The sequence below is a fragment of the Zea mays genome, chromosome 5 (assembly GCF_902167145.1).
Source record: "Zea mays cultivar B73 chromosome 5, Zm-B73-REFERENCE-NAM-5.0, whole genome shotgun sequence".
NCBI lineage: Eukaryota > Viridiplantae > Streptophyta > Magnoliopsida > Poales > Poaceae > Zea > Zea mays.
The window spans coordinates 218,039,620-218,066,566 of NC_050100.1; the positions used below are offsets into that span (position 1 = coordinate 218,039,620).

General features: G+C 42.1%; 4 protein-coding genes across 5 annotated transcripts; 2 read left to right on the forward strand and 2 right to left on the reverse strand.

The window, feature by feature from the left end:
- Positions 1-2,830: 2,830 nt before the first annotated feature.
- LOC103628870 (presequence protease 1, chloroplastic/mitochondrial) lies at positions 2,831-10,724 on the forward strand. Its single transcript, XM_020538705.1, has 19 exons — positions 2,831-3,439; positions 3,830-4,010; positions 4,195-4,369; positions 4,459-4,591; positions 4,682-4,752; positions 5,352-5,435; positions 5,790-5,880; positions 6,018-6,538; positions 6,632-6,796; positions 6,890-7,108; positions 7,635-7,762; positions 7,858-8,047; positions 8,216-8,299; positions 8,380-8,477; positions 8,797-9,061; positions 9,168-9,330; positions 9,502-9,682; positions 10,092-10,163; positions 10,266-10,724. Exons 1-19 carry the CDS (start codon positions 3,148-3,150, stop codon positions 10,405-10,407), a joined length of 3,255 nt encoding a protein of 1,084 aa, XP_020394294.1. The 5' UTR covers positions 2,831-3,147; the 3' UTR covers positions 10,408-10,724.
- Positions 10,725-11,625: 901 nt separating this feature from the next.
- On the reverse strand, positions 11,626-14,900 carry LOC100191149 (uncharacterized). Its single transcript, NM_001136585.1, is given in 7 exon segments — positions 11,626-11,979; positions 12,808-13,070; positions 13,215-13,334; positions 13,431-13,520; positions 14,074-14,215; positions 14,319-14,416; positions 14,486-14,900. Coding segments are annotated over 7 exon segments (993 nt in total). The 5' UTR covers positions 14,655-14,900; the 3' UTR covers positions 11,626-11,868.
- An 861-nt stretch (positions 14,901-15,761) lies between these two features.
- On the reverse strand, positions 15,762-21,299 carry LOC100216916 (methionine aminopeptidase). 2 transcript variants are annotated; one of them, XM_008683073.2, is made up of 10 exons: positions 21,083-21,299; positions 20,913-20,982; positions 19,310-19,541; positions 18,767-18,928; positions 18,654-18,695; positions 17,206-17,277; positions 16,907-16,986; positions 16,624-16,721; positions 16,444-16,491; positions 15,762-16,107 (listed from the first exon to the last, which is right to left on the reverse strand). In XM_008683073.2, the coding sequence occupies exons 1-10, from the start codon at positions 21,177-21,179 to the stop codon at positions 15,962-15,964; spliced, it is 1,047 nt and encodes a 348-aa protein (XP_008681295.1). In that variant the 5' UTR covers positions 21,180-21,299; the 3' UTR covers positions 15,762-15,961. The 2 variants fall into 2 exon arrangements, with proteins under 2 accessions (XP_008681295.1, NP_001136774.1); NM_001143302.1 differs by having other exon boundaries at positions 15,768-16,173; positions 21,083-21,212.
- A 175-nt stretch (positions 21,300-21,474) lies between these two features.
- Positions 21,475-26,311, forward strand: LOC100194117 (uncharacterized). The gene is given in 18 exon segments (NM_001139170.1): positions 21,475-21,723; positions 21,818-21,940; positions 22,030-22,128; positions 22,399-22,455; positions 22,788-22,843; positions 22,922-23,014; positions 23,298-23,388; positions 23,474-23,511; positions 23,590-23,628; positions 23,905-23,981; positions 24,055-24,139; positions 24,206-24,305; positions 24,448-24,544; positions 24,963-25,034; positions 25,122-25,188; positions 25,263-25,388; positions 25,954-26,008; positions 26,084-26,311. Coding segments are annotated over 18 exon segments (1,497 nt in total). The 5' UTR covers positions 21,475-21,552; the 3' UTR covers positions 26,135-26,311.
- Positions 26,312-26,947: the final 636 nt, after the last annotated feature.

The following is a 26,947-nucleotide window of genomic DNA, read 5'->3' on the forward strand; positions in this document are numbered from 1 at the left end:
TTGCAAAAACAAAACAAGTGGTGCAAATGTGGTCCAAAATGTTAAAAGAAAGAAAGCAATCCATGCATATCTAGTGAAAATATAAATTGGTTTAATTCCAAGCAACCTTTGCACTTACCTTATGCAAACTAGTTCAATTCTGTACTTATAAATTTGCTTTGGTTTGTGTTGGCATCAATCACCAAAAAGGGGGAGATTGAAAGGGAAATAGGATCAAACCTTTTCCTAAATGATTTTGGTGGTTGAATTGCCCAACACAAATAATTGAACTAACTAGTTTGCTCTAGATATATGTTCTACAGGTGCCAAAGGTTCAACACAAACCAATAAAAAGAACAAGTTAGGGTTCAAAAGAAAGGAGCAAAAGAAAACCGAAGTGTGCCCTAGTCTCGCGCACCGGACAGTGTCCGGTGCACCAGGGACCGTACACTCTGAACTCCTTAGCTTCAGGTTTCTCTAAGGCCGCTCCGCTATAATTCATCGGACTGTCCGGTGCGCCAAGCGGAGCAACGGCTACTGTGCCAACAGTCATCTGCAAAAGGGAACAGTGCGTGGACAGTTCACGCAGAGTCAGAGCAGCGCCAGAAGGCGCACCGAACAATGAACAGTGCCTGTCCGGTGCGGCACCGGACTGTCCGGTGCCCCATGAAGACAGAGCTCCAACGGTCGAAACCGTCAGAACCCTAACGGTTGGGTGACGTGGCTGGCGCACCGGACAGTGTCCGGTGGCGCACCGGACTGTCCGATGAGCCCATTGACAGACAGCCTCCCCAACGGTTGGTTTGGTGGTTGGGGCTATAAATACCCCCCAACCACCAGCACTTCAAGACATCCAAGTTTTCAGACATCTCATTCAATACAAGAGCTAGTGCAATCAATACAAGACACAATTTAAAAGAATCAAAACCTCTCCAAGTCTCAAATCCACTCCAAACAAATAGTGACTAGAGAGAGAGTTTTGCTCGTGTTCTTTGAGCTCTTGTTCTTGGATCGCTTTCTTCTTCCTCCATTCTTGTTCTCAAGACATTTGTAATCAAAGCAAGAGACACCAAGTTGTGGTGGTCCTTGTAGGGGTCTAAGTGACCCATTTGATTGAGAAGAAATATCACTCGGTCTAGGTGACCGTTTGAGAGAGGGAAAGGGTTGAAAGAGACCCGGTCTTTGTGACCACCTCAACGAGGACTAGGTTTGCAAGAACCGAACCTCGGTAAAACAAATCACCGTGTCACTCTCTTCATTTGCTTGTGATTTATTTTCGCCCTCTCTTTCGGGCTCACATTTATTTCTAACGCTAACCCCGGCTTGTAGTTATGTTTAAAGTTGTAAATTTCAGTTTCTGCCTATTCATCCCCTCTCTAGGCGACTTTCAGAATGGTTGCTGTCTTTTGCTTTCTTTACCTCAGAGAATCTCTAACAAGGTAACTCAAAATAATACCTTAAAAATTTAAATACTATATATTTAAATTGTTTAAAACATCTAGAAAAATATACTCCAATAATTAAGTCATAAAACATATATTTTAGGAAGTAAATTATATTATTATAAAGAAAATGATGAGAATTATGTAGAGAATAAGGATATGACACTAGTTTAGGGTTGTCGGTGTTTCGTATCTCGCTCCGACAAGTAAATTTATTGTGCGTTTTCCAGGCTTCGAAGGACATAAGCGAAGGGTGCACAATTTATACTGGTTTGGGCAGAACGTCCCTACATCCAATTATCAACGCCTTGCGCTACTGATACAATTGATGACCAAACTTGTAGTAGGGGTTACAAGCAGTCGATAGAGTGAGGAGAGGCTCCCAGATCTCTTATCGGGGTGAAAGTAAAGCTTAGAAGCTGTAAGGTGGAGTCATATATAAGTCCTCGCTTGGCAGGGGCTCTAGCCTTCTAGTCCTCGTCGACGCTCCTCCTGCTCGTTCTTGTGGGCTCATCACCGTATGCTGATCTCTCCGTCCCTCCTCCTGCCTAGAGGTCAGCCTCTCACTTTTATAGATCGGGGATAGGGGTTGGTCAGCTATGGCTTTCCCGTGAAGGAGCCATAAGGGAACGATAAAATCAGTGTTTTACTCCGGATGAGTCCATGCGTACTCGCAGGTCCTGAGGCTGCCTGGTTGCCACGAATTTATCACAGGGGCGGTGATGGTCTCAGGCGCCATCATTTCGTCTATGTTGACCCTTGGCTTCCGTAGCTTGGGACTCGACACAGTCCGTCGTGTAGTACCTTGCGGGAGGTTTGTGCACTCAGGCCTAGTTCGATAGGCATAAGTGCGGCACAGTACGAGGGGTGCGTGGGCTATTAATACGTCGCAGTCCAGGGGCATGTAGGTCATAAGTGCTATGCGGTCCGAGAGGTACGTAGGTCATGAGTGGAAAGTGGATCGACGCCCACGCCGTGGGGAGGTGTCAGGCGTGGTTAATGTGGTCAGTCATTATGGCGGGTCAATTCAGGGTCGGACGCGGGACCCACTCAAGTGGTTCCCTCCTGACATGCCCGTTCTCTCTTGTCAGGCTCCACCAAACCCGGCCACAGACTCGTTGCCACATGGTTCAATTAGGGCGGGTTCTTCTAGGGCGCACCTATCTCTTCGGACTAATTAACGCGCCCCGCGACTAGGAGCCCTTTCGTTAGCGCGTTCAGTGACCATCAAATATTTATCGTGTTTTAATATAAAAATAAATTAGGAAATGATAGATATTTAAGAATAGAGGTAGGTAGTATTTGGAATTCTATATGAGCCTTGTATTATGTGGAAAAGGGTAGAATTCAAAACACCCAAGACAAACTTGCAAAACTCTGTATGTCCCTCCAATGTCCACGGTGAAGACACGTCTAAACGACGCCAAATTTCGCGAACACTTTGCGTGTACCACAATCCACGCCAACTCACCATCAGCCACACGAAATTCCATTGAACAATCCCAGCCATAAAAAAGAGCTAGACAAAAATCGAAGATTTTTCACCTCTCCTCAGTCCACCTCATCTTGTTTAAGCCCAAGCAAAACCTCGCCATAGTGCGGACGGAGAGCCCAGGAACTGAAAGCCTAATCGCAATCCCACTCGCAGCAACGACCTACGCCGCCCCTAACTCCAATCCAGAACCCCAGAGTCCAGAGGCAGACCGGCAAGCTGGACACCTGCGGCATGGAGCGGGTGGCGCTGCTCCGCACCTCAGGCCGCCGCCTCCTACACCGCTGCCGCAGGGGCAGGCCCGTCGTCGTGCCCGCTGCCGCGGCCTCATCCTTGGCACGCCGGGCGTCCTCGTTCTCACTCCCGGCGCGCGGCTACTCGGCTCTGCCCCGCGGCGGCGCGCGATTCCTGGTCGCTGCGGCGCCGCTGCACTGCTCCGGCCGGTACTGGCCGGCCGCTGCGCCCCAGCTCGCGCGGAGGCTGTCCGCCTCCGCTGTATCTACCTCGCCCTCTCCCGTGCCCTATGGTGAGAACAGAACTGCTTCTGCTTGAACCTATCTGTAGCGGAAATGGTTGTGAAGTGTGCTATTTTACTTGCAATTGCGGAAGCAAATGGACGCAATGTGTTGAATCACTTCGAACTGCATAGCTGGTTTGGAATGAAAATGATGGTTAGTCTATGGTGGGGTTTCCTTTTGTGTACTGTTTTAGGTCTCATGATTGATATTTTTTCGCTCATAAATCACACAATTTCTCTGTGATTTTTGCTCAAAGTGTTGACATGAGGCTGCTGGAGCTGATAATAATATGCTATTTGAAAAGCAACCATCATTCAAACCGCATCCTTTTGCTATTTGAAAAAAATCAAGGTCATATGCTTATCAAATGTGTGACCTCTTTCTTCTGACATAATCAGATACAGATGACGTACATGAGTATGCCACAAAGCTCGGATTTGAAAAGGTCTCTGAACAGACTATAGATGAGTGCAAATCAATTGCTGTTCTTTACAAGCACAAGAAGACGGGTGCTGAAGTAATGTCTGTGTCAAATGATGATGAGAATAAAGTTTTTGGCATTGTTTTCCGTACCCCTCCGTAAGTGCAGTTAATCCTTGTTTCTTTGTTTTGTCTATGGTAAATCAGTATTCCGATCTCCATTAGACGTAGGATTTGCTGTACAAAAAATGAGCTGGGCAGCCCTAGGCACATATAGTGAAAGAATGAATCATTGCATGTAAGCTTATTTTCGTGTTGTAAAGAAGATTTTGTTTATTACCAGGAAAAATTCAACTGGCATACCCCACATCCTTGAACATAGTGTTCTCTGCGGATCAAGAAAATATCCTTTAAAAGAACCGTTTGTGGAGCTCCTAAAGGGTAGTTTGCATACATTCCTGAATGCGTTCACATATCCCGATCGGACATGTTATCCGGTTGCATCAACAAACACTAAGGTAAGACCTAATGGCCACAAATGTGCTTGCATCATTTGTTCAGAAACTCTTTGTTTAACATTATCATTGTATACTTGGTTGCTTTCCAGGATTTCTACAACTTGGTAGATGTATATCTTGATGCCGTCTTTTTCCCTAAATGTGTTGACGACTTCCAAACATTTCAACAAGAAGGTTGGCACTATGAGCTTGACAACCCTGAAGAAGAGATAACATACAAAGGTTTGTTTGCTCAATCTAAATAAATATAGTAAGCAAAATTTACATGTGACATTACTTGTCATTCAAAATGCAATCCTTTAACAATTTTAGGTGTCGTCTTCAATGAGATGAAAGGAGTTTACTCTCAACCTGATAACATAATGGGACGTGTATCCCAACAGGTAAATGGGTGTTCTGTTTCAGATGTTCAATTTCTTGGCATCTTGTTCGATCTCACTAGCCTTTAGGAGAATGTGATGCAATTACATCTCTTATTATCCTTTACATGATATCATCCTGAGATCTCCTTGTCAAAGGGCATAACATGATCAGGCCGTTCTACTACCTTAATCTATTGCTGAGATTGAACTTTGATGGTTTGACCATATAATTAGTTAAATTTTGGTTAATTTATGTACTATAATTGCCAGCTGAGATCAGGTCCAGACCTATAGGTTGGTACATTGCTCTCATTTTTTGCCTGATGAGTTGCTTGACTAAGCATTGCAATGAACCTGGGTCCAGAGATGTTGCATTTCCCCTGTATTCATTCTGCTTTCTTGTTTAAACTGGGTTTATTCTAGGCTTTAGTACAGTAGGTTGCAGTAACTTATTAGTATATTCTTCCTTGTTAGATTCTTCCCAATATGTCTGTTTGTGCTAATATACCTGGGTGCTCCTTTTCTTCTGTTCGTAGGCATTTTTTATGGCCTCTCTTTTCATGATCTTATTTGTCCAGTTGGTACAAGTACAAGGATTAACTTTTCAGAACATTCTGCAGGCACTTTCCCCTGATAACACATATGGTGTTGATAGTGGTGGGGACCCAAATGAAATCCCAAAACTTACTTTTGAAGAATTCAAGGTTTGTTATCAATCTGGATCCAAATTTTGGATTCTCATTTATTGAGGCATACTGAGCCATTTGCTGGTATATACTTTGTACCAGCAATGCAGTGCTTCATGATGTCTTTTACTTTGAGATTTTAGGTATTGCTTGTGCCCTTAACTCTTCTAGAGTTAATTTTAATAGTTGGTGGTTTCCATTGTGATGTATAAAAAATAAGTGCTAGATCACCTGACCAGATTTCATTCTAGCACCACCAAAAACTATCTATATATTTTGGAGTAGCACTAAGCTAATATTGGTTGCTTAGTTAGCTGTTAATTACTTAATTTAGTTTTTCATTCTGTGCTTGTATGTCTTGCTCGTTTGCAGGAGTTCCATAGTAAGTATTATCATCCAAGCAATGCTAGGATCTGGTTCTATGGTGATGATGACCCAAAAGAGCGGCTGCGCATTCTAAGTGGTAAGATGCAAATCTAAAAGCAAATACTGATTGTATTCGCATGGCTGCTGTTTTTTAACCACCTTTTTCATGATCCTCCAAATTTCCTGTTTCTTATCCCTCTTATAATGTCTATCCTTTTCTTTCCCCTTCTCTAGAATACCTTGACCAGTTTGAAGCCAACCCTGCTCCTAATGAATCGAAGGTTTGGCCACAGAGGCTATTCAAGGAACCTGTGAGGGTCATAGAGAAGTACCCTGCTGGTCAAGAAGGTGATTTGACAAAGAAATATATGGTGTGCATCAATTGGCTTTTGTCAGAAGAGCCATTAGATGTAGAAACTGAGCTTGCACTTGGTTTCCTGGATCATCTATTGCTGGGGACTCCAGCTTCACCACTTAGAAGGATTCTTCTTGAAAGTGGTTTAGGAGAAGCTATTGTGGGAGGTGGTGTTGAGGATGAGCTCCTTCAACCACAATTTAGCATAGGCCTGAAAGGTGTATCAGAGGATAATATTGAAAAAGTTGAAGAGTTGGTTATGCAAACTTTGAATAATTTAGCAGAGGAAGGATTTGCAACAGAAGCGGTGGAGGCTTCCATGAACACGATCGAATTTAGTCTTAGGGAGAACAACACAGGGTCATTCCCTCGTGGCTTGTCACTGATGCTTCGTTCAATTGTATGAATAACTATCTCATGATTTTCATTTTAAGAAAATCCATATGTTTGAAGATATTCATGTAATGTCTTCGACTTCACAAAACAACTGCAGGGGAAATGGATATATGATATGGACCCTTTTGAGCCTCTGAAATATGAACAACCACTGCAACAATTGAAAGCACGAATTGCAGAGGAGGGATCAAAAGCTGTGTTCTCACCGCTCATTGAAAAATTTATTTTGAAGAATTCACATCGTGTCACAGTTGAAATGCAGGTCAGTTGAGAACTTCTCGCTTCATATTGTGTACACCGAGCTAATATTTTTTGTGGCTCAGATATACTTCAAATTTAAACCTTCAAAGTGCAGCCTGATCCAGAGAAAGCATCACGTGATGAAGCAGCTGAGAAAGAGATCCTAAAACAAGTCAAAGCTAGCATGACTCAGGAGGATCTTGCAGAGTTGGCACGTTCTACAAAGGAGCTAAAGGAAAAACAAGAAACACCAGATCCTCCAGAAGCTCTCAAGGCTGTCCCTAGTCTGTCATTGCAAGATATCCCAAAAAAGCCTATTCATGTACCGGTTGAGGTAGTTCTTTGGGTCTCTATTGGGACATATTTGGTCAATATTCTGTTTTATTTTTTTAAAAAAGTCATGAAGCCTAGACTAGTGTTCTATTTAAACTGTTCCTTGATGGGAGTTACATGTATTGGGATACTGGTCAGAAGTTATTACTACAACTTGCTAACGAGGAAAGTTATTCAGGAGCTAATAGCCCAAAATGTATAGGAACATTTAACACTTACCAGCCAAATCTAACTTTAGTGTACCATGTCTCCTTACCCTGCACAGGAAGCAAATTCGTGTCACATATTGATGCAGGCTGAATGCTTCTCTATCTATCAGCAAAAGTTACCAATCAAGTATATCATAAATATTTTTCCCAGGATGTGTATTGAGCATTTGCTAGTTTTTGAATTATAATCTTTTAAAATTTTAAAATAACTACTAGTGTTACCTTCTTTTTCTGAGTAGTTTATATTTCTTTATCTTTCTTATTTTTACTATTTTGTATGTAGACTACAAATTGACGGTAAATGATAAACACATGTAGGTTGGAGAGATAAACGGTGTCAAGGTTTTGCAACATGATCTCTTCACCAATGATGTCATCTACTCTGAGGTTGTATTTGATATGGGTTCGATGAAAAAAGAACATTTGCAATTGTTGCCATTGTTCTGGTGAGCTGGTTGACTGATGCATTGCTGTTGATCTATCATGAAGATATTCCTGCATATTATATGGCTTTTGAACTAATTATGAGCATGTGTACCAGCCAATCCTTACTGGAGATGGGCACAAAAGATATGGACTTTGTGCAACTTAATCAATTAATTGGTAGAAAAACTGGAGGCATATCAGTATACCCATTCACATCATCAGTTAGGGGAAAAGAAGATCCTCTCACTCGCATAATCGTTCGGGGAAAGGCAATGGCGCCACGAGTAGAAGATTTGTTTAATCTGGTATGTTTTTCATAATGTTGTACGCAGACCATCTTGGCAAAGGAAATGCCAGGTGTAGGAGACATGCTTGCTGGTTAATTTGTTAACTTGCACGAGAACTGATCTTATCAGATAATTGCTGCTTTCATTTGTATATAATGAAAATAAATGATTTTTCTGTTATTTCAGATGTACATCATTCTTCAAGATGTTCAATTCACAGAACAGCAGAGATTCAAGCAGTTTGTTTCTCAGAGTAAAGCAAGAATGGAGGTACTGAACTGGCATCTTTCTGCTATATATTGTCATAAGCATGGCTTTGATCTGGTTATTTAATGCTTTGTCCAATACAGAATCGATTGAGGGGCAGTGGCCATGGCATAGCGGCAGCTAGAATGGATGCTAAGTTAAATGCAGCTGGATGGATTTCGGAACAAATGGGTGGTGTTAGGTAAGATTCTGTGTTATATGCACATATGTGGATTGTCAGGTCGGCTGGTTCCCAGAATGGAATTTATCATTACAGCCCTGTATGTATATACCTGGTGTGCTCTGTGCTAGACTATTGTAGCTTACATCTATGCTTTGGTTTGTTAGTTTATTCTTCTTCTTTGGTTTCTTTTTCCTTTCTTTTATGTTATGGATTTTGCTTTCAGTGCTTTTAGAACCCATTTGTAAGAAGTGCAGTTATCTTTCGCAGAAGTAGCCATAATTCTTATCAACATGCTGCCGTGTGAGATATTCATTTATTTATATGTTGCTGTTGGCAGTTATCTTGAGTATCTGCGGGACCTGGAAACTAAGATTGATCAAGATTGGGACAGCATATCATCTTCACTCGAGGAAATGAGAAAATCACTCTTTTCCAAGAATGGTTGCTTGATCAACCTTACTAGTGACGGGAAAAATCTTGAAAAATCAAGGCAACATATTGCCAAATTTCTTGATTCACTCCCAAGTAGCCCATCCATTGGAAGTGATCCATGGCTTTCTCGTCTACCTTCTGTGAATGAAGCCATTGTTGTCCCAACTCAGGTAACGACTAGTTGTCTGAATACTTTCAGAAATCATGGAGAGATTACTACTCATTGACAATTTGGCATAGTGAAATTTTTTGATATCATTTTATCTGTTATTTAAGGTTAATTATGTTGGAAAAGCTGGAAACCTTTACCAAAGTGGATACCAGCTCAATGGAAGCGCCTATGTCATCTCAAAGCACATAAGCAATACATGGTTATGGGATCGTGTTCGAGTTAGCGGTGGTGCATATGGAGGATTTTGTGATTTTGACACCCATTCAGGTTCTATTCTAGCTCTGTTTGCTGACTTGTTATTTCAACATTTTCTTATAACTGGTAAAGCAATAAGAAAAATGTCCCGTTGCCCATTCATATTTATTGTTATTAGTTATGTGTCACGGTTTCTGCGTGGTAAACTATCCACATAGTGCTAAATATTGTTTACTGTTTCAGGAGTGTTCTCATATTTATCATATCGTGATCCAAACTTACTGAAAACACTAGAGGTCTATGATGAGACAGCAAGATTCCTCAGAGAGCTAGAATTGGATGATGATGCACTCACAAAAGCTATTATTGGAACCATAGGCGATGTTGACGCCTACCAGCTACCAGATGCTAAAGGTTACAGCAGGTATGTAAGCCTCTGTTTATGCTGGTGCTCTTGTGCAGCACAAATTAACCAACAATTGATGGTATGCCTTACCATTGGTGGTTTTGATCGAAACATCTACTCTGATCAGAGATGATAGTGATGTACTGTAAGCTGGCATCTTGTCACAAGTAGAGGCCTGTTCATGGACAATGCAGTAGGCCGAAACTTTAAAATGATTATTAAAATAACTAAAATTTAGTAAATTGGTAATTTGGTTTGGGGAAATAGGTCCTGTGGCTTGTGCACCCTGGCAGCTGAACACATCTTGCTGCTGGTTGTCATATTGGTTGGGTTGAAATTTATTATACTAGCTCTTTCTTTAGTGTGGTGTCATAACACATAAATATTATGTGGCTGCGATAAACATGCAAACTGCCTTTTCTTTCAGCCTAATGAGATATTTGCTGGGCATCACGGATGAGGAACGCCAACAAAGACGTGAAGAGATACTAGCAACAAGGTAGGCAAATCCATAACCAAATTGGCGTACCTTTTTCTTTTTTTGGGTTCTTGGATTGCCACGCTGGATTCAAACTGTATTGCTTTTCTTTTCATGTGACAGCCCGAAGGATTTCAAGGAGTTCGCTGATGCTGTTGAAACCATCAAGGACAATGGGGTCGTGGTTGCCGTTGCCTCGATAGATGATGTTGAAGCTGCGAATAAGGAAAACCCGCTATTCCCTGAAGTAAAGAAGTGTCTGTGAGGTCCACCACCACTTGATAAGGATTCTAGTCGGGAGGTGTTTTTTTACCAGTGAATGCGGAGTGTGACAATATACGTAACATATTGCAAGAGCACCATCTCTCCGACCACGGTTATAGCTAGCCGAATCTTGGCTTCTCTTCCATGCGATTTTAAATTTGGCAGTCAATAATTAGTTCAGATGTAGACATAGATGCATGCTGGTAGATGGCTAGCGTCTTCCCATGTTGGCTCAAACGTCGGATGTACACAATGATTCATAAAAAATAGAAACGGATGGTGAGATTTCTACAATATGTTCAGGGTTTCCATATCGAATACACCCTGTGCGAGGATAGCAAACTGTAGATAAAACACTCTCGGTGAACGTGTGGGGAGGCCACGCTGGTTCAGCACGCTACGTCTACGACCGGCGACCCTCATTGTGTTGTGCACGCTCTGAGAAGGGGCGTCTACGTCTTCAGCGGGAACGTGGGCGGACCATCCTTTGCATCGCATTGCGATTGCGAGTCTGACTGTCTGAGTTCTGATCATCCTTCGCATCACGTGTCTGAATTCTGAACATCCTTTACATCGCGTTGAGATTGTATGCAAGATTGCTATTGGTGCAATGACGCTGTGTTTCCCCTTGTATGTAAGTTCAGTACTCAGACAATTCATGCAACTCTGACAGAACTTACTGAAGAGATTTTGATATTTTGTTCAGGAGGAATGCCGGCGAATTGGCAGATGGCTGTGGCACTTCACAGGATTCCCTTTCCATGATATGGGCCACATACATGGCTCAAAATGGAAAATGATGCATTAGCCTGAACGATAGTGCATCTGATATTCTGATCAGAGACAATTGCATATTTGGGAATGGGAACCGATCACACCACCGGGCTGCTAATTGACCACACAAATCGCCAACACAGGTGTCAGGGGCGCATGTAGCTTCTTCATGGGAGAGGCAGTCACGTAGAGATCATGATTCACAACTGAGCATCGCCTTGAACTGATAACATCAATAATACGGTCTCTCCATATCCAACTTCAGCTTCAGCATGCTGTAGTTTATAATATAAACTTAAAAAAATTAAAATTATTTTTCATCTAAAAAAGAAACAAAGTAACTTATCTAAATATATCTTCTAAAGGGTCACAACTAACTTTAAGATTTTCTAAAGCTCTTAAAAACCTGCTTTACTAACTCTACCAATTTTTTTGAAGCTAGAGCGGTCCAAACAGAGGAAGTTAAAAGATCACCAATAGGTGAATCCCTGTTCACTAAATTTAATTAACCAACACCAAATCCAATGTGTACCCCAATAAGCAACCCTCAAAATTTTTCGCTGCCAGGTTACATCGTATATGCCAGGGCAGAAAGAAGAAAAGGAAAAAGAGTATAGTCACGAAAAGAAAAAGAAAAGCTGTATTGTTGTCTGTAGAAGTTGGATCAGCAGGAGTCTCAACTGGCAGCTCATGCACCGATGACACCAGACATCCACGGCACGACAACAGGTGCAGTGGGATGAGCGTCTCTGTAAGGCTCTGAATACTTGTCTTTGAAGTTCAGTTTGGGGTGGTCAGCCTGCAAGCAACAGCAAAAACCATCATACGTGAGATATATTTGTGAGGGAAACGGGAGTAACTTTTGCATGTATTCCCACATGATAAATTCCAAAACAAATGACCAGATGTTTGAACAAATATTAGTTTTGTATAGGAAAACAAACTAACATGAAAGAAACTTCAGCTTTGTGAAACTATTTATTAGTAATGTAGGAACAAATCAGCTTGCCGATTATCATGCAATCATAAACCAGAATTTATGCACTACAAGGAATAACAGACACTTCTACATCCACTATAATAAGAAAATTGATTGCTACCAGGACTAATGATTTTTTTACAAAGAATACTAGCTTCAATAAATCTAAGAATGTGCCACTAACTTGTCCATGCACCATCCTAACCCATTATTCAGATTAGTCAAAATTGCTACAAAATGCATATCTTAGCTGACAATGAGATAAACTTGATTGATTTCGAGTGGATGCAACGAGTTGCAGCTTGCGGAAAAATAAGATTACTCCGCAATCATAGCTGAAAACGCTGATGGTTATATGGAAGTACAGTACAGTAAATGTGCAGCAGCATCACGTTTTTATATTGCTTCTGCCATTCAAATCCCTTTTAGTTATAGGAAAGTACAGCAATTTTAAACATGTTAGTAATATACAATATCACCTCATTTCCATACTGATAATAACAATTAACCCGTGTGATACGCACAAAATTCATAAAATACTGAGGTCTTTAGTTAGGAATCATGAAGAATCAAACATTCCCGACAATTATCCAAAAACCAAAGGGCTTCAGTGGTTACCAAAACACATATAGAACAGACATGCACTACCTGTTTCAACCAGCACTCCTGATGTTTATGCTCATATTTGTCTGGCGAGAAGCATCCAAATTCCGATGGGCAGTAAACCCATATATTGCACTTCAATTCCCCTGGCTTGGCATTCTTAGCTTGATCAAGGCAAGCTTGACAACAATCAGCAGCAGATTCTTTGTGGTGTGTTAAACCCCATCTAACAGCGGCACCATCATAATCTGTATGTAGCTCAGCATTACATTGTGGGGACAAGGGTGGACCTGCTACTATCTCTTCTTCTGCAATAGTAGAGAACATTGGAAATCATAAAACAAATCTTTCTTCGGGCGATTCAAAAGTACACAAAGGATCCAACTTGACACCAAGTGCTCTAAACATCATAAACCAGCACAAACACATTGCATGACCATATAAGAACAAACCTTCTGGTTCATTTTCAGGTTTATCATCATGTACAGTATGTGTGACTTCATCTGGTATCCAAAGGCCAATATCCTCCAGGAGCATATGCCAGTTGAACTCCAGGGCTTGTTTTAACATTCCTATAGGGTAAGACCAAACTCAAGTTTTACAGTTGAGGAAACAAAATATATAGAAGCACCAAAGACACCAAAAAACAGGAAGTTATGGTCACATACTGGTTTCCTCACTAGATAAGTCCAAACTTGATTGATTCCGAGTGGATGCAATGTTTTTTAACTTCTCAACACGCCATGATTCCACCACTTCTGCCATATGCACATATATTATTAGGAAAAAGAGAGAGAAATACTTCAATCTCTGTATAATACTAGAAGACTGGTTTAGTAATAAATCAATCTAGATCTTGCATGCTGCAAAAGCAAGAACGAAGCATGCATAACACAGAGCCCGATGGATCACTTTAGAATAAATTTTGAAAGTGATAGAGAACATAGTGGAAACGAACTAAACAGAGACTGAAGGAACGCTTGTGCCAAACGACTAAGACCATTAGCTCATTGGGCTTCCTATCTCATGTTTTTTTGCTTAATTCGTAATTTAATTATGCTCAAAGAACCACTCAGGCAAGAGCATTTAGCATGGGTCATAAGTGCGCTCGAACTGATAAGCACTAAGAAATTAAAAACATCTCTTCAGGTCTCCAGTGGATGCGTCAAAATAGACCACACAAATGCATGCCAAGTGCGCAACGAACAATGAGATATGATAAATATACAGGGCCAAGTTATGCACAGGTTGTAAAAAAAAGGCGCAATCTCATTGCACCAAAAAAAAAAAACAGCAGCCTACACAGAATACCTCTTTGCTGCGCGAGGCTGCTGTTATCCCCCAACTCGTGCAGCCCCCGCGCAATATCATAATAAACCTTCTGCTTCAGCACCAGCGACAGCTCCTCCCGCCGCTTCACCTCCTGGGCGAGTTTCTTCCGCAGCTTCTTTACCTTTGCGTTCAGAATTTCCGTGGACTAGATCGTAAGTACTAGGAACTAATCTATCAAAATAAACACCAAATAAATAAGTAAAAGAGTTGTCTATTGAAAGTACCGCCAGAACGAGCTCGACGGGCTCAGCCTCGCGGCGAATCCGGATCGACTCCTCCACCCACCTAATCTGCTCCTCCGTGTACTGCACCACTTCCCCGCCTGAAACAAACCTAGTCAGATCAAAGGAAGTAAACCGAAGGCGTAAACATGGCGAGGGATTCCACTCACGGTTGGGAGCGGTGGGTGCGAAGGAAGCGGGGGCGGTGAGGGAGCGGAGCACGAGCAGCACGGCGACAAGGTTGCCGATGCAGACGGCCACGGTGACGCGCCGGTAGGAGCACCACCCCGTTGTGGCACGGCGCCCGAAAGACACCGCCCGCGCTACGCCCCTCGCCATGGCGCCGCCTCCGCCATCCCTACCGACGCGGCATTGCGCCCCGCGGCCTCCGATTCGCGAGCTCCCCGCCTCGATCTCGCACGACCGCGCACCCCAGGACTCGACCGACGCCGACGTCCGACGAGCAGACCAATGCGCAGGCTACACAAGATCGTCACGGCGCGGCGATGGAAACTTCTGGAATCGAACGGCGCCTCCGACCTCGCTATTCCTTCGGGCGCTCTCGTTTCCGCGAACGAAGAAGGGGGAAATTCTGGGGCGGCGCCGCGGCGGTAAAGGTAGTGGACGTCGGACGAAGCAAATCCCTTTGTTGCGTTGGGAGGCTATGTTGATACAATCATTGTGGCCCACTTGTCAGATTAGCTGTTTGGTTCGCTGCCTGTGAACCAAACAGGCCAGTATGGAGGGCTAATCCGTCATACTGTGTGGCGTACAGGACGGTGGTCGAATCAGAGAGTGACAGGAGGAAGGAAATGCAGCGAAGGGAATTTGTTTTCACTGTATGAGGGCTAAGTACTTGAGTGCAATCATTAGCAACCGTTATTAGTACACATGATCAATTAAGTAGTGAGAGCCTGTATTCTGTATTACAAACTGGTGACTTGTTTAACGTTGGAAGTTTTGGTTAACTTGCCTCAGAAGGTAAACAGAATCTGAGAACCTTTAATACTAGGAGTGTAGCTAGTGGTGGCAATGAGCTTTAAATTTTATAAAATTTAAAAATCGAATCAGATTAGGATTAAACTCTATTCCTAATCATTTTTAAACTAAAATTAATTAATAGTCCTAACTTATTTGATCTGGCTCTATTTCTATTATTTTTAAACTAAAATTAATTAAGAACACTAACTTATTGTGAATAAATATTTGGATCGTGTCCTATTACCACCTAATTGTAGCACATCCTGCCCGATCTCGGTCATTTTGAGTGATTGACCTGATCAATCACTCGCGGAAAAGTGTATGCCAAGCAAAGGTCCTGTGCTTGGCCCAACAAATGAGGCGAGATATGCCTTTCGGCAACCCCGGCGACCAACCGACTCAAATCAAAACTGTCAGACCTACTTGCAACCACTCGGCGTCGGCAGACCGATGACATCTCACCCGAGCACCAACAAAACACACTCTCAAATATAACTTCGAAAATAGTACAATTTCTATACATATATCGTTGTACCGATGAACCGAGATTACAATGTGAGTTTGCCATTTTGCATCAGAGTTTAGGTTGGACCAATTAGTCCCCAAAAAGAAATGCAGGATCTTGCCAGCTGACTAACGATTGTTCTTTGTTATTTGGCCTTCCATTAACACTGTGTCAGTATTTCAGGGCCATCTTCGGTAATAAGTATCGTGTGCTCAAACTGTGCTGACAAGCTGCCGTCTTCTGTCACTGCGGTCCAGTCATCGGACCACATGACAGGGTTGATGCTCCCTATGGTTAGCATGGGCTCTGATGACATGGAATGATAGAAAAGGGTGATGAAGTGAGATAGCTTCATATGCTTTACCTTGTTTACTAGCCAATGAAAAAACATCGCATGGCATCAGTGTAAAAAATATGCTCAAGACAAAAAAAAAGCTAGTACTTATGTGCAGAAAGATGACAGTGACCAAATGCAATGTTATTAGATCATGGCTGAAAGAACCACAAAATAATGTACCTGTTTTTTTTTAAATGTTATCTCTAGGTTCCACAGTGTGAAATTTTAATCACAGGTCAATAGAAAAAGAGCAGCAATTTTAATCACAGGTTAATAGAACACGGGCAAGCTGTGGAAAGGTGTACCTATAGTAAATGTTTGATTCAACATCATACGTCCCCATTCATTGTTTCCTGCAAATTTCGAAGTCATTGGCACAGATATCACATCCTAATATGGTGCAGAGTGCAACCAGAACCTTGAGATAGCCGGGAGGCAAGACAGCAATTAATAAAAAGATGTTTTCGTTAAAGTGGGGAACTCACTGAAATGAAGCACAACAGGCTCAGCATGAAAAACTTTGCCAACCCCATGGCCAACAAACTGTCTAACTACACCAAACTTGAACTTGTCTGCATGATCCCTTCAAAGATTAAATGTCGTAAGTATAGTAGTTGGAACAAGAGTTCGTTTTGATTACCAGATCTGTTACGCATACAAATTAAGACAATACAGCTTATCGATAAACTGAATGTTGTTTTTTAAGATAAAGATAATAAAAAAATATGTGCATCTGTTTAAAAGCTTGGTTACTCAGAAATTACATACTGTATAGTTCTACCAATTTGTTTGATCTCCACCCCAGGTGAACAAATCGATATAGCCTTGTCGAGACATTCTCTTGTCACCTGATTGGGAAAAAACACATAAAACTTAGAATGAATCATCATATCAGACAATGTTTTTTTTTGCTGAGAAAACCTTCCGCGAGAATTGCCTTGGTCTAGCATTCTATCTCAATTAGATCTCTTAAATTTAGATTCACACTCTTCACAGTCAGTATTCTCAATTTGAAGGTACTGATTACTTAAAAGATAAAAATGATCACGAGATACCATTGGAATCACCTTAACTAATTTCTTAGCTTCGTCATCAACATCACCGCAAAGAAATGTAGCAGATGTATCACCATGGTAGCCCTGGAATGTTGAAAATGAAATATCATAAAATTGCAATTAAGCATTTCACAAATGGGCCTGGTGTAAGTGCACATGCATTAAAAGAACAAACTTGCAGCAATCCACATCAATAAACAGATGGAACTCAACTGATATGAACATATGCAGAAATTTTGTGTGCCCTAAGATGGTACAACGAATTAGAAGAACAAGATATCTCTTAAGAAAATCATTAGGGGGGAGACCCAGTGTTGGAGGCTCCTACACGAGTGGGACCCAGGGAAGGAATTAACTGAGGCTTGCCCATGACCTGGTGAGACTCAGTGAGATAGCTCTCACCATCGCACCAGGCCTGCCCTTCAAAAATCATTACAAAGGTTACCCCAAAAAATCTAAAGCATCGGTGAAAGTCAAGTAGCAAGGATGTTTCTTTCTTTCTTTTTTCTTGTGATGGGACCACAGAAGTTTAGCTAACCCCAACTTGCTTAGGAATAACGGCTGTTTACTTAGCCCTAGTGTGTGTTGGGTTGATCTCATTCAAACTAGGTCAAGTGACGGAGTCGGACATCTCTTTCACGCCCTGATCAGTGTAACCTTCTTGGTTGCGACACCCTCTTCACACCACGTAAATAAATATGAACGAGGGCCCACACGTGAACCAACGCTCATCGTATGTCCTCCGTCGTCGCCCATACATAGACATCCGATCTATCTCTACACAGAAGTGAGAAGAAGCTCACTATCGAAGTCCTCAACACTGACAACTGGACTTCGACCCCTATGGCAACTTTCCCAAGCTGCGAAGGCATACATCTAAGATTCGTGTGTTCTAGTGGCTAGAAAAGTGGGTTAAGATAATAGAACCTTAACAATGTGGGACTTTGGTGTCAGGCAGGCCATTCAACCTAGGCGTCTAAAATCCAATGTCTAGGATGGATGCCTGCGCTAGGCAATGATTGCCAAGCTTTAAAGAAAACAGGCCCTAAGGCTTTGCTGGTTTTGTTGCTGTTGTTATTGATCTGTTGTTTGATGGTATTAAGTTGCATGCACCAACCAATTCAACCTAAAAGCTTAAGCTGATAGGAAGAGGTAGACAATTCACTTATATTAAATTCCGACACTCCCCCTCACGTCGAGCCTCTTTTGGGTCTCTGACGTAGAATATAGGAGTGAGCAACAATTATTTTATTTAATTGTGCTAACCAGAATTTAAACTCGAGACCTCTGGCTCTGATACCATATTAAGTTACATGCACCAACCAATTCAATCTAAAAGCTTAAGTTGATAGAAAGAGGTGGACAATTCACTTATATTATATTCCAACAGATGGAAGCAAAGAAGTTTCAAAGAAAAAACAATCGTTTAAGTTTGTAGACATAAGTTTTGAGTGACTCACATTGAGGTAGACAGTAACATCAATATTGATGATATCTCCATCCTGCCATGAAAATTAATTGTAAGTTTTCTTATTTATTCAAAGTTGTTATCTCTGGATTTTGGATGGCTTACCTCAAGGGGACGAGAATCCGGAATCCCATGACAGATGCATTCATTCACTGAAGTGCAGACACTCTTTGGGTATCCACAATAACCAAGAGGTGAAGGATATGCTCCATTATCAATTATCATTTGGTGCACTGCTTTATCAATTTCATCAGTCGTTATGCCTGGCTGTCAATAAAATAAAATCATTCTCTGGCATTTAAACTCAGATCCCCAAGTAAATACTAAGCTGAAGAATAGCAAAGAGTCGTACATCAGATGGAAAGAAAACCAAGTGTCTTGCCTCCTTCCTATAGTGATTTCTATTTCAATATTTCCAGATATAAATGACACCAAGAAACAAATGACACAACACGACTTAATTAATGCCCATACCAGAAAAAATGAGAGTTACTGTTCACAATTTCGTTCTGTCCAAAGCCTTAGCACTATGGAAGAAACATCAAGCAGTAAACTACTTTAAAAACTGTAGAATGAATAAGGTTTATCTAGTGGAAAAGACAGTTTACTGATTGAAAAGGTCAAGCTTTTGTAGCAACATGACATTACCTTTACAAGAGTCCCAGCAAATTTCAAAACCTGTGCAGCAAGCTTTCCAGAAGCTCTCATGCACTCGATCCCGTTCTCATCATGTATTTCAGGTCCATTATTCATACCAGGTCGTTGTTGACGAGAATTGACATATGGAGGCCGTTGTATATGATTGGGAACACTAAGGCGTGGAGATACTTTCCCAGGACGCAGGCGTCTAGGGTTGTTTTCTGGTGCATCATCCTGATTTCTGTGAATGTTATGTCACAATAATGCATTTAATTGTAGACCCACATGTGCAGTCAAAGCCATAATGTACCCATAACTTTTACGAGAACAACTTCTACACTTAGATCACAGTAATACATAAAAAACTCGATCTGTGGGGGTAAGACAGTCCCTGTACATTATATTAAGAAGAATACCTTATCACGCAGGTCAAGAAAACCCTGAACCCCTACCACCCATACATAGCAACATTGTAGCCCATATGAGAACCGACCACGACTGGGACCGGACCTCAGACCTATGCTTTGGCATGTGACAGACGATGAGATTTTTTAAATCACAGCCTAAAATCCACTCTTACAGGGAGTCGAATCCAAGACATAAGGAGTGCTAATCAAACCACCTAATCAACTCAGCTAGAGGCCCTTTTGCCACAGTAATACATTATGCAGCAGAATTAAGACATGGTCCACCACATTCCATAAGGTCAGTACTCAGTAGTTTTTTTTCGAAAGTTCATAGTGTTTAATTAGGGCCTGTTTGGAAGCACCCAATTTTTAAGAAACTGGTTTATGAAAACTGAGGTGGTTCCAAACATACCAGTTTATAGAAACTAGATTCCTAGTTATTTAAAAACCAAGGAGCTAGCCTCCCCTAGCTGAAACTAGTTTATAAAAACTGAGGTGGTTCCAAACACCATAAATCAGTTTTTTTTCATAAACCAGTTTATAGAAACTGGATTCTTAAAAACTAAGTTGCTTCCAAACATGGCCTTAATCTCAATCACTGCAAGTACTGCATATCTAATCCTACAGCAACTGCGTAAGATATTAAATCACTCCTTAGACTTTTTTGCACATGTAAACTGAAACAACACAATGATATTTGTAGAAGGTGAAAGGGCTCAGGTCATGAGTTCAACGTTCGACTTCCCGTAGGAGCAAATTTTAGGAGGTTAAAAAGACCTCTTATCTGTCCCACAACAAAGCACATGTCTAAAGCCCGGCTGGTCGCGTTCGTTCACATGGGCTATGGTGCAGATTTGTATGAGTGAGATAGATCTTCTCGGTTTTCTTGATCTAAGTGAGAATGTCTCCTTCTTAATACAATGACCGGAAGTTGTCTTACCTGCAGGTCAAGATCAAGATATTTGTAGAAAGGAAGTCACTAAGTCGCATAATCACATTAGATTACATCAGTCAGGTATGGCTAGACCTGGTCACCTGTTCAGTCTTAAACCAGAATTCATGTACTTTGAGTGACAGGTAAAACTAGGAGAAAATTATCGATTTCACATGCCCAGGAGGAGGAACACCACAGAGCAGCTTAGATGGTGTACTACAGTAGTTATGCAACAAACAGGAGCAGTAAATATGACGAAGTTAAAGCTCACCTCCTGTTAAATAGGATATCCACCAAGTTGCATAGCGTTCTCGTTGCTTGATACGCCAGCCGCCTGCTGCCTGCAAGGAAGAGCCATCTCAGCGAACTCTGCTCTGGGCCGACGAGATGAAACCAGGGGCACAACCGCGGAGCAGTGCGGAAGATGGGGCGGGCAGGTACCTGGGACAGCGGAGCGGAGAAGGAGAGGCCTAGTGGAGAGTGCGAGGCGGTCGCCGAGGAAGGAAGAGAGGAGACTCGGCGACGACAGGCTCGCCATGGGCGGCGTGCGGAAGCAACGCGAGAGCTGTTTCTGGCGTGCGGGTGCGGCGGTGCGGGCGAGCGGCTTGTGTGTGGTTTGGGGTGGGGCGGTGGGCCCCTGCCGTCTCCCGCGCGGGCCTGCCTGCCTGGCTCTAGGTCTAGGGCGCTGTTCTCACCTGCGTAGTAGGCCGTGGGCTGAATCAGACCGGAAGAATGGCAGGCCCCTTCTCAAAATTTATTCTGGGCTGGGTTGAAATTTGGAAGCCAAATTAGCCCACCTTTAAATTGATTTGGGGGCCCGAACCCGCGACTTCCTGAGACGAGGACTCCTTTCCCTTCTGTCATCTGAGACTCGGAAGCCTCGGCCGCCGCCGTTACCACCTCCTTGCGCCATGGCGGAGAAGTCGCCGGCAGCCGACGTGGAAGCCGGTCTCCTTGCCCACCTCAACTCAGCGGGAGAGGTCCCCGACTCACGCTCTTTCGCTTCCTCCCTCGGCGTCTCCCACCTCGAACTTGAGGGCGTCATCAAGAGCCTCTCAGCTTTCCGCATCGTCGACAGCACAGTACGCTCCTCCCGCTCTTTCCACTGTCGAACACCAGGCTTTGTCGCCAACACCGAGACTTGACGGCGGTGCTCTTGCTTGTAACTTCCCGCAGGACATCATCAAGGAGACATGGGTGCTCACCGAGGAGGCCAAGGGCTACGCCGCCAAGGGCTCCCCCGAGGCACAGCTCGTCGCCGCAATTTCACCGGAGGGTGCCTCTAAGGACGCACTCAAGGTGGTTTTTTTTTCTGGGGCTTTATTGTTAAACTTGACTGGAGGTTTTTGCTTTTGCGGGGTACTGATGTGTAGATTTGGTGTGCTTAGGCAATATTGGGAGATGCTTTCGATGTTGGCATGAAGGCAGCCGCGAGGAACAAGTGGATAGGTTTCGAGAAGGGGAATAAGGACTTAGTCCTTAGGAAGGTATGGATTTGAATTTGTTGTGATTGTGCAACGTGGGTATGTAGACAGCTGCAGCAAGCAACTTCATAAGATATATAGTTTTCCATAGTGATTTTCTCGAATTTATCTGCACCCAAACGATTGAAATGTTGTTGTACTTAGTTTTACAGCACATAATAAGCATAGTGGTTCGAGTTGGCTTGTCCCTGTGTGTTGTGCTTTTATCTGTGGTTCTGCTTCTATCTTAAGATAAGATTTCACGTATATCACTTGTCCTTCATTTTTTTTCAGGTTGAGAGCGTAAAGGATGAGCTGCAAGAGCAGCTTAGAAGACTAGAGAATGGGGAGGTATGTGTACTACTGGCTCATTATTTGACCCCCTCCCCCTTCCTCCCAATTCCCGCCTTCTCAACTGCATTGTCGATAGGATCACAGGAATCATTTCATGAACTGTTTGGACACCACACAAATATTTGTTATACAGCGCACTGTGTGATCCTTTTTTAGCATATTGGAGCATTAGCATTTACTTCCAAGTATTGTGTACAAATGCAGTTTATATTGTACTAAAAATATTCCTCAAAAAATAGATATTATACTGAACATACTGTTTGCTATTTTATCCCTTCATTTTGCTCTGCGTTCTTCCCCTTATAAAAAGGAAAAGCATTTTAATGTAGGTTGTTTCTGATAAAGTGATCGATGATTTGAAGAGAAGGAAACTTATTACGAAAGAGTAAGTACATTGGATCTGAGGAGATGGGTTCCAATTACTATTATGGCAGTACAGATCTGTTCATATAATGCTTAACAGGAAATCAATTTGGTACTCTCTAAAGAAGGGGTCTGAGTTTGTTGTAAAGAGAAAAACGTTGGCTACTGATGTGACAACAGAACACCTTAGGAGGTAATTTTATATCGTTTCTCCCAAGTTAGTTTGGTGACTATTTGATCAAATTACTAGTTTGATGTATCTACATATAAAAATTAAACATTTCAGGTTGCATTTTAGTTTTCCAGCCTGGTATATGTTCATCATGTTGATTTGCAATTTTCAATGTGCATTTTGGTCAATCATTGCGTACCACGTGATCTGTTTCTGAATGTTTTTATTTGGATCTGGAATGTTTGCTTCATTGTCTGGGCAAGTTGTGATATTCTTATTTCGGAACGACTTTCTGCCCTTTTAGTGGTGACTGGAAGGACCTTGAATTCAAAGACTATAATTATGGAGCTCAAGGTCAACCTATAGCCAAAGGTTATGTTCAGCCTTTGATGGAGGTATATCCTACAGTTTCTGCAATCTTCCATACTACTTTTCTGATAAATTGAGAAATCCCTTACTATTACTTGTGATTTACTTCAGGTTCGTGAGGCAATCGAGAACATCTTTATTATGATGGGGTAAATAGAGAACTTGTTTGTCATATTTGTATTCAGGAAAGTGTCAAAAAAATATTAATTCATGTATTGTCGGCACAGATTCACTGAGATGCCAACCAACAATTTCGTCGAAAGCAGGTGTGTTCTTCTAACATTCAAAGAAAACAACCATATACATATAGGATACCATATGATGATGATGTGCTGCTTTAAGATAAGACACCAAGAAATGCAGCATTCTATGTGCCACATTTTTAAAGAATTACTAACACTTGTTATCTTTTTCAACAAACTTCTATTAGACATTTTGGTGTGGATTTCTGGGCCATTGTAACATATAGATTATATTACTGCTTTCTGGATTAAGAGTCCCTGCATTCCTAATTTTGCATGTTTTTGCTGCTGCTTTGCCAGCTTCTGGAATTTCGATGCACTGTTTCAGCCTCAACAGCATCCTGCTCGGGATTCACATGATACATTTTTCCTGAAAGGTATGTCTGAGACACTATACCATCTCATAATTGAAGTTGGATTTGGATCTTAGTTGTACATCAAATTTTGCAGCTCCAGCAACTACAAAACAGTTGCCTGACGACTATCTTGAGAAAGTAAAGCAAGTTCATCAGTCTGGCGGTTATGGCTCCAAAGGGTATGACAGATATTATTTAGGCACATTTGCTTAAAAGTTTTGGTTATATAAGATTGTTGTCTGCAGATATGGTTATGATTGGAAACGGGATGAAGCGGAGAAGAATCTTCTCCGTACTCATACAACTGCTGTTTCCACGAGAATGTTATACAAGCTTGCTCAGGAGGTAATTCAGTCAATGTTGTTTACTATACTTGGAAGTTTGGTTATCTTAGTTTGTCCAACTTATTGGCAATGGCATTATTATTTTTTCCATTTTTTATGGAATGTTTCATGATATTTATCTTTTTATGGTTACCATTCATCAGAAACCTTTTACTCCAAAGAGGTATTACTCCATTGATCGTGTTTTCCGCAATGAAGCTGTTGACCGGACTCATCTTGCTGAATTCCACCAGATAGAGGGTAGTTTTCTGTTTCCTTGCTTATATGTAGTAGTCTATTTGTTATCCCAACACAAAAGGACTAAATTTTTCTTTCATTGAATGAATGTAGCTAATGTTGCATTTATCATGAATATCTTGTAGGTGCACAAAGTTATATTGGTGAACATATGCACAAACTCAATCTCCTCCCTTGAATCATGTGGCCCATGTGGGAGGTGTGCATTAACTCATCCTTCTTAAGCTGACATAAGCACAATTGGATTGTCCAATTAAAAGGTGGACGAAGGGGATATGGCAATACCACTTTTTACTTGGGCCATTCAGATTGGATAGGAGATTGAGTTTGTGCATATTTTCACCAATATACTCTTGTGCACATGATATTTCATCTCTTGTATCCTGTAACAGTTTTGCCATACAATGCTTCTTTTTTTCAGGACTTATCTGTGATTATGGTTTGACACTTGGTGATCTGATTGGTGTATTGGAGGATTTCTTCTCAAGTCTAGGTGCTAATTAGTCTGTTTTATCACAATTCATAATATATCATGCAAAGATTATACCTTAATTATTACTATCCCTTTTCTTGTTCTTAGGCATGTCCAAGCTGCGTTTCAAGCCTGCCTACAATCCATATACTGAACCCAGCATGGAAATTTTCAGGTCAGATACACTCTTGCTCTGCTGGTAGTTTCATTTTATGATCAAACTAGACTCATTTTTGCACTTTTTTCCAGTTACCATGATGGTTTGAAGAAATGGGTGGAAGTTGGTAATTCAGGCATGTTCAGGCCAGAGATGTTGCTTCCCATGGGACTGCCAGAAGGTGTTAATGTTATTGCATGGGGTCTTTCACTTGAAAGGTAGAACAGTGCTTTCTCACTTTGAGGTTGTGATTAATTATTATTGCAAAGAGTAAAATGTATGGATGGTCCCTAAACTTCTCCTGGGTATCATCGAGGTCCCTGAACTTAGCGGGAGGGGCCCATCGGGGTGGCACGGTGAGGTCGCCATCAGCCACCACAGTTGGTGGTGCCTGCCCTTGCACGCACACGAGCGGGGGTTGGGGCACGAGGGCGCATGGCCTTGTGAGGCCGAGGGGTGGGGCGTGGACGAGGGCACCGGTAGCCGACTAGAGCTACAGGCACAGGGTTGGTCTGCATAGAAGAAAAAACGGCTACAAAGACCTCACTGGCGCACACGAAGAAGGCGCGAATGAGGATATGCACAACGTGGGTGTGTACATTTATCTGCATGTGGGCATGATTTTTTTGAAGTGCAAAAGGATTGGGAGTTGTTGCAGATGTTTTTTTTTACAATTTTGCCAAAAAAAATCCTGGATTGGGAGTGTTTTGGGTACTCTTGGAGATGCTCTTACTCTATTGCAATTGTAAATATGTACTTACAACATTCTGTTTCTGAATCCAGGCCAACGATGATCCTTTATGGTATCGACAACATAAGGGACCTGTTTGGACCAAAGGTACCTGTGCTATACTGTTGTGATGAAAATATTTCGCTTGTATATTGAGTCTAATTCATGCTTTTTTCTTTCCAGGTTGATTTCAACCTCATCAAGAGCAACCCACTATGCCGATTGGGACTGTAGTGACTAGTGAGGTACAGGGACTCTGAAGCTTGATCACAATGTGCCAAAGAATTTGTTTTCCTTTTTTGTTGTGCTCCCTTGAAGTTTGAACACCGATTCATGTATCTCTGGTTATGGCTCAAGAAAACCGCTCATGATCAGCCATGTTCAGGTCCTGAAATCCCTACTAATTCTAAAGCTCTGGCTAAGCTATGGAATCAGGGGGTCAGCAATGACTTTTCTACTTTATTTTGGTGTGACAAGTTTTTGGGTTGCTGAATCAAAGGATTTGGGGGCACCAATGGTGCTTGCTGCTGTCCCAATGAGGCAAACAAAGCGCAGAACAGTGGCAGAAGCGATGCAAAATCAAAGCTTGGACGACCATGGACATACACGGAGGGAGGCCTCTCAATGATGGTTCGAATATTTCCAGCTCTAGAATGTTGTACAAGAGGTCATCCTGTGAACCGCCCAAGAGACGTCTAAATGACATCTAGTAATGGTCTATCGAAATGGAGATGTTGTCTTGTGACCGAGCTTGCATCTCCAAGAAATTCCGATAATCTTATCCCACTTTTTAATTTAGGAGAAAAGTGAAAAAAAAACTTCCAACAGATCCCAATAATCCATCCCTATACCTCCGCACGTGGAAAAAAGTCCTCTCCCGTGCGTAAATTTTTGCCGCTATACTTGTTCTCCCAATCCCCTCTATTTACGGTTTCCCGTACGCCAGAGCATTCGCGCGCGTGCCTCCTGTTCCTCATTGCGTCCATCTGTACTCCAGCGAACCATGACGGTAGTACTAGCAGCTTGCTTGAACAGTAGAGAGCGAGC

Coding starts and splice junctions, on each gene's coding strand:
- LOC103628870 (XM_020538705.1), top strand. CDS start 3,148: ATGGAGCGGGTGGCGCTGCTCCGCACCTCAGGCCGCCGCCTCCTACAC. Junction 6,797..6,889: donor GTGTCACAGTTGAAATGCAG/GTCAGTTGAGAA, acceptor TTCAAAGTGCAG/CCTGATCCAGAGAAAGCATC. Junction 9,062..9,167: donor CCATTGTTGTCCCAACTCAG/GTAACGACTAGT, acceptor CTGTTATTTAAG/GTTAATTATGTTGGAAAAGC.
- LOC100216916 (NM_001143302.1), bottom strand. CDS start 21,179: ATGGCGAGCCTGTCGTCGCCGAGTCTCCTCTCTTCCTTCCTCGGCGAC. Junction 19,542..20,912: donor GATATCCTATTTAACAGGAG/GTGAGCTTTAAC, acceptor TAACATTCACAG/AAATCAGGATGATGCACCAG. Junction 16,722..16,906: donor CAAATTGGTAGAACTATACA/GTATGTAATTTC, acceptor TAATCTTTGAAG/GGATCATGCAGACAAGTTCA.